The following is a 6301-nucleotide window of genomic DNA, read 5'->3' on the forward strand; positions in this document are numbered from 1 at the left end:
TGAAATTAAGGTTAATAATATAACTTAGATCACAAAATCTTCAGTTTTACTCAAATTGGTTGAAGCAAAAAATGAATACACCCCGCAACAAAAACAACTACATCTAGAAAGATGCAGAATGGTAATGATGGTTTTAACTTTCTGAGAGGAAACAGAACAGGGTGTGTTTGCAGAAGTGTGTTTCCACATTGCGTGACACGACCACTCGATTAAACCATCCCCTGATCCTGTACTCGATAAGGCTTTTTGAATTTCAAATGTGAAGGCAAATGTCATTTCAAGCTTCTCCTTTCCATCCATCCATCCATTCGCTTCCGCTTATCCTTTTCAGGGTCGCGGGGGGCTTCACAGACTTTGTTAAGTCTGTCAGTTTTTTTAGACGAGGGCTACATACTTTTAATTAGCCTTTCATGCTCACTTTGACAATACATAGAGAAAGTTTCTCAATGCTAAATAAATATAAAACTAGAAAGAAGCAAAGTACAAACAGAGGAAAAGAGGCGTGTTATAGGCCCATTATAGTTAAGATGAGAAACTGAAACTCAGTTTCAGTTGTTGTATACTTTGTCTGTGCTCACAGGGTAGAGCATGTAAGAAGTAGTAGAGTATATTTGGAATGGATCAAATGTTTAGAGGTTGGTGCAGTTTATTTTATTATATATTTTATTTATAATACAGTTGGTACATCAAAGAATTTACAAAGCAGAAAAGTGTAATGTATATAATTTTCTTCAGAAATCAAAATGTAAATCAGTATCAGTAATATACAAAATTGTTGAAAAAGAAGCATTTGTAATATATTTATATTAGGGTTTGTAAAATATTTTTTACAAAGCCCTATGTCTGTTTTACTGCTCATGAACTGACATGAACTGAGAGTACCAAGTTCAGAAGTAATCAAGTACAAATACTTTGTTACTGTACTTAAGTATAATTTTTAGATATCTGTACTTTGAGTATTTATTTTTCTGACAATATTTTACTTTTCTTCATGGTATTTTAAAACAAATATCTAATTTCTGCTCCTTACATTTTCAGAATGGGCACAGGAGTGTCATACTCAGGGTTTAAAATGGGTTGCTGTTTTTTTTGCTTTTGCTTTTTTAGAAGTCCATAAGCTGCGGTTGTGCCGGTGTTGTGCCAGGGTAGTTATTCCCTACAGAACATATCAGGCTGACCCTACCACAATCTGTTCCCCCATCCAAATCACGGACAAACAATATCCCACATTCTTGTCGTTCAGATACAGAAGTGTGTTTTACAAGAATAAAATAGACAATTGTTTTCAAAGATGTAGGCTACTCAGAAAGGTGTATTTTTGTTTCCAGCAGATATAACTTTTAGCAATGTGCAACAATCAGAGCAAGTTGTATTTTTATAGGACGTCTGGAAATAAACACAGAGCCGTTTACATGTTGAGAAAGTATTATATCGTTCGTCAAAACATCCTCGTTGTGTTGAAATAATCTTGTCCGATACCACGTGGGAACAATAATTGTATCATTTTCTGTTGTAACCCACAAACTGCACAGTAATTTAACGACACTCATCTTTAACTTTTTCACAAAAGTAAATGATCACTATTTCCACGTCTAATTGGTTGAAATCGAAGCGTAATCAACTGAATTGGCTCTCCATGCCCAATGCGCAAGAGCAAGTGGACAGAGGTGTGGACTCGAGTCACATGACTTGGACTCAAGTCAGACTGAGTCATTAATTTTATGACTTTAGACTTGACTTGAAAAAATGTTCTAAGACTTGTGACTTGACTTGGACTTTTACACCAATGACTTGGGACTTGAATTGGACTTGAACCGGTTTACTTGAAAAGACTTGATATTTCACCCCAAATATAAAATTTAACATGCATATTATATAGAGATTGAAAATGTGACGTCATTCAGGGGTAAAACCGCAAAGGATTCTGGGAACTCGTGGCAAGAGGTACTAGCGCACGCAGGCTTTCAATTGAAATCAGTCACACAGCGATAAAAAGAAACACAAAAATGTCAAGAAGCTGTTGTATTATTAACTGCAATAGCCGGTCGCATGACAGCCACGGGAAGCCGACGGGTAAAGAGATCGGTTGTTATCGGATTACGTCGTTGAAGAGAAATTGTTCGAGCCATGTTTCCGAAGTAACAAAGAGGCGACGGATGGCCTGGATTGCAGCCATTCAAAGACCAAATATAACGTCCCAGAACACTCCAGCTCACAGGTTAGTCTGCTCCAAGCATTTACACGAAGGTCAGTCTTGTAGTTAATGTCATTTTCATAACATAATTGGTGATATAGGTTACAAGCAAGTCTGGCGCTGAACAGAAATTGTCGCGCTATGCTCCTTTATTTATTGTGCATAAATAGTGAATTGTCCTGACACAATATTGCGTTTCGCTTCTGTTATTATGGTACATTGACAAAAACATATACTTTTATTCACAGGATAAAACAGTTGTTTTGTATCACTAATTGCCCAGTACGATTACAGCATACAGTATTATTGTCACTGCTACATTTCTGTGATGCTACCAGAAATTATTTCCACTACTAATTAATTACCGTTGAGCTCAAAGGTCCTATTAATAAACGGTTAACGAATGTGTATTTATGACGACGATTTGTGAGACTGGTAAACTTATGATACGTACGATGGTCTTTCGTTCTACACGGTGCATTTCAAGGTCCTGCACCCATCCGGCGGTAAACTGTACCTGGGCTTGTTGCAGTGACCGGAAGTTACTAAACTTCATGAGTGTATGCACTCACTCCAAGAACCGTATGATTATAAATATGCATATAAATATGCTACGATGAGATAGCTGACTTCATCTAACTAGCAAATGTTGTCCAGGCTACGTTGGTGATGCAGTTTTTTTAATGTGTATGATATTTTTGTCATGCGATTTTAAAGCCGGTCCTACAACCGCATCCAAGAATAACATGCAGCTTATCTCAGAACTGTCGGTGAAAATTATTCTTGGAGCTAGGTTTAATTGAGCTGCATTTTAAAGAGGTGCAATTTCACAATTTGTGTATATTTTCTAAGTTCACTATTTTGTCATGTGTTGAGAAAAACACAGATTTAAAAATTACATGGTCTAATATTTACATTTAGCATAACTGCAACATTATTTTTTCGTTTTTTTTTTTTAAAGACTCGAAAGGACTTGAAATTCAAAGTTTCAGACTTGTGACTTGACTCGGACTTTTACACCAGTGACTTGAGACTCGACTCTGACTTGCCTGACATTACTTGAGACTTGACTTGAGACTTGAGGATAAAGACTTGAGACTTATTTGAGACTTGCAAAACAATGACTTGGTCCCACCTCTGCAAGTGGATCATAGAGGGAGTAATGTTCTTTTTTCTTAAATGTTTCAAATGAAACGTTTCTATCTCAACAAACTTAAGCAAACACAAACTGTTTGTACAGGTTTTTGCACAGAGTTCTGCTAGCTAAAGGTCCAGCTGCTTTATTTCACAGGGAGAGAAAAAAAAGAAAGAAAGCTAACTTCACTCAGAGAGGGAGAAAGCTGTAGGAAAGACAGGAGAGGAAGAAGAGATTTAAAGGTAATGACTGCTCAGTCATGTTTGGTAAACTGGAAATGTAAAGCTTACATGTAAGTCCTCAAGTTTTTAAATCGGGTGTTGGGTCTGTAAATTTGACATTCCAAAAGAGTGATTCTGTTCATCTGGATGTAGCATTTTCTGTGGGAGAAACGTTTCGTCACTCATCCAAGTGACTTCTTCAGTCTCAGCTGACTGCAGGTTTCCCCAATCTTATAAACAGTACATTTGCATAATGACTGAAACTAGCCCACTGAAGGAACAATGGGCTGGGAGGTCAGTTCCTTAATCTTAATTATGCAAATTCTCATGACCATTGATCAACAACCACTGACTAAAACCCACTGATCAATGTCCATGAGTACCATTCACAGAGAGTTGGGGAATGGCTGCAATCACAGCATTGTAAGATGGCGAAAGAACGTGAAAAGGGAAAGACCATCTCTGAATCTAGGAAGGGGCCTCTTTCGCCATCTCCCACAAAATGCTACGTCCAGACGAACAGAATCAACCTTTTGGGATTTACTTACCTGAATGATTGAGCATGCATCAAGACATATGTGACTAAATGTGGCAACATGAGGTGGTGGGGAATAATAATTTATTTTTTTCTGCTCATGGTCTACTTTACTGATTCAAGCTGAGTACCTTTATTAGAATTAATATTTAGATTGAAGGAAATTTTATTCCCATCTACTAATATTATTTTATTATTATATCACAATATTCAATTATCTTTGCACAAAAGTAGCTGTTAGAAAAACATCCTCCAAAGAGCTACATTTTACTTTCTTACTTTGAGTACATTTCAGAGCCTGTACTTTTTCACTTTTACTTGAGTATAGGTTGAATCAGTACTTGAATCAGAATTTTTCAGGACTTCTAAGTAAATTTGAAAAAACTGGACATGTGGGTGACAAAAGAAGTAGTAGGCTTAAAAGAAACCTCCTACGACATTATCTGAAAGTCATGAAAGAAATCGAGCAACAACCTCACATGGGACCTGAAAGATGTATTGTGCCCTTCAGTTAAACCATAATGTTGTCTAATGCCCTAGCTCTGCGTGTGTACAATCGCCAGTTACGCTTAGAAATCAAAGCATCGTATGACCTAGCTCTTAAGCAAACTGAGACAGGAGATGATTATGGGCCTCCTCCACCACTTTTTGAGCCCTGTATCCCAGTTTATCTGTGCCAACACTCCTACACCACTTCCTGGAAGAAGCGCCCGAGGAAACGAGGAAAGCGGGCTGGTACACTCATCAAAGTCCGAGCTCTTCTCCGTGCTTCTCGTGGAACTACTGGACCAGCAGAGTGCATCTTTAGGTGGATCTTGCCTGTTGTCCCTGGAGCTCCCACGACACTTGATCCCCCGCTCTCAGCATTTTATTTCCCTAATGTTAGGATCTACACACTCCAAATGGCTTTACTAAATGTAAGATCATTAGCAAACAAGATGTTTGTATTAAACGACTTCCTAAAGTCACAACAGTTGGACTTTCTGTTTCTGACAGAAACATGGCTTCAACCCGGTGAGTCTGTAGCTTTTTCGGAACTGGTTCTTCCTAATTTCTCATTCTTCAGCCTCCCTCGGTCCTCTGGTAGGGGGGGAGGCTTAGCCACCGTGTTCAATGCTCGATTTCATTGCCATCATACATTACAGCATGACTCATTCTCTAGTTTTGAACTCCAGCTGTTTGAGTTACACCTGAATTCTGCTGCGCCTTTGCTGTGTGCCCTCATATACCGCCCTCCCAAGTTTAACAAGGATTTTATCAAAGAGTTTTCTGGTTTTATGGCTGGAATCGTTCTTAAATTTGACAGTTTTTTAATCCTTGTTGATTTTAACATCCATGTCTGCTGTGACTCTAAACTTTTGGTCAGGGACTTTTTAAATATTATTGACTCTTTTAACTTGACCCAGTGGGTTACTGGTCCCACGCATGAAAAAGGTCACACACTGGACTTGGTGCTCTCCCAAGGGTTGGATGTGTGCATCACGGAAATATCCGAGTTGCGCATCTCCGATCATCTTCCTGTGTTGTTCACTCTAACGCTGCGCTGTTCGGTGGATAAGCCGTACGTCTCAGCGCGCAAAAAGCGAGCGCTTAATGCACTAACGGCGCCCGCTTTTTCTGCTGCCTTTGAATAATGAACTCCAACTGTAAAAGTGTTGAGGACCTTTCGGACATTCTTCATTCTACCTGCACTGATATCTTGGACTCTATTGCTCCGCTCAGGACTGTGCGCGCTAAGCATTTATCAGAGCCGTGGTTGAATGAACATACGCGCTCCCTCAGACGTGACTACAGACGCGCTGAAAGGAGATGGAAAAAGGACAGATTGCATGTTTCCCTACAGATTTTAAGGACTCGTCTTTCTGCTTACCAAGAAGCTGTAAAAACTGCAAAGACACAGTCTGTCTCAAACTTAGTGTCAGTAAACAGTCACAGGCCTCAGGTACTTTTTAATGTTCTTAATTGCTTTCTTAGTTTATGTGATAATTCTGGAGTCACTTCTTCACCAAGTATGTGCGATGATTTTTTTTAGCATTTTTTAATGACAAGATCCTATCGATTAGGGCCCTTGTCTCGTTGTCTGCTGCCTCAGATCAGAGTCCTTCTCCTGTGTGCTCAGCTGTCTTAGAGCAGTTTGATCCCGTCTCCCTTAAGGACTTGACCGTGGTAGTTAGTAACCTAAGATCATCACACTGCCCCTCTGATTGTCTCCCCCC

The 6301-nt window shown here is 39.1% G+C and overlaps 1 protein-coding gene across 2 annotated transcripts in view; it reads left to right on the forward strand.

Moving 5' to 3' along the window:
• The first annotated feature begins 528 nt into the window (after positions 1-528).
• The window catches only part of LOC121813451, an 11011-nt gene continuing 5238 nt past the window's right edge, over positions 529-6301 (forward strand). For both annotated transcript variants that reach the window (XM_042217234.1, XM_042217235.1), the window contains exon 1: positions 529-635. In XM_042217234.1, coding sequence (XP_042073168.1) covers positions 617-635 — 19 coding nt within the window. In that variant the 5' untranslated portion in view covers positions 529-616. The remainder of the gene's footprint in view (positions 636-6301) is intronic.

The sequence above is a fragment of the Haplochromis burtoni genome, unplaced genomic scaffold (genome assembly GCF_018398535.1).
Source record: "Haplochromis burtoni strain Fernald_Lab_line unplaced genomic scaffold, NCSU_Asbu1 Contig_1713, whole genome shotgun sequence".
NCBI lineage: Eukaryota > Metazoa > Chordata > Actinopteri > Cichliformes > Cichlidae > Haplochromis > Haplochromis burtoni.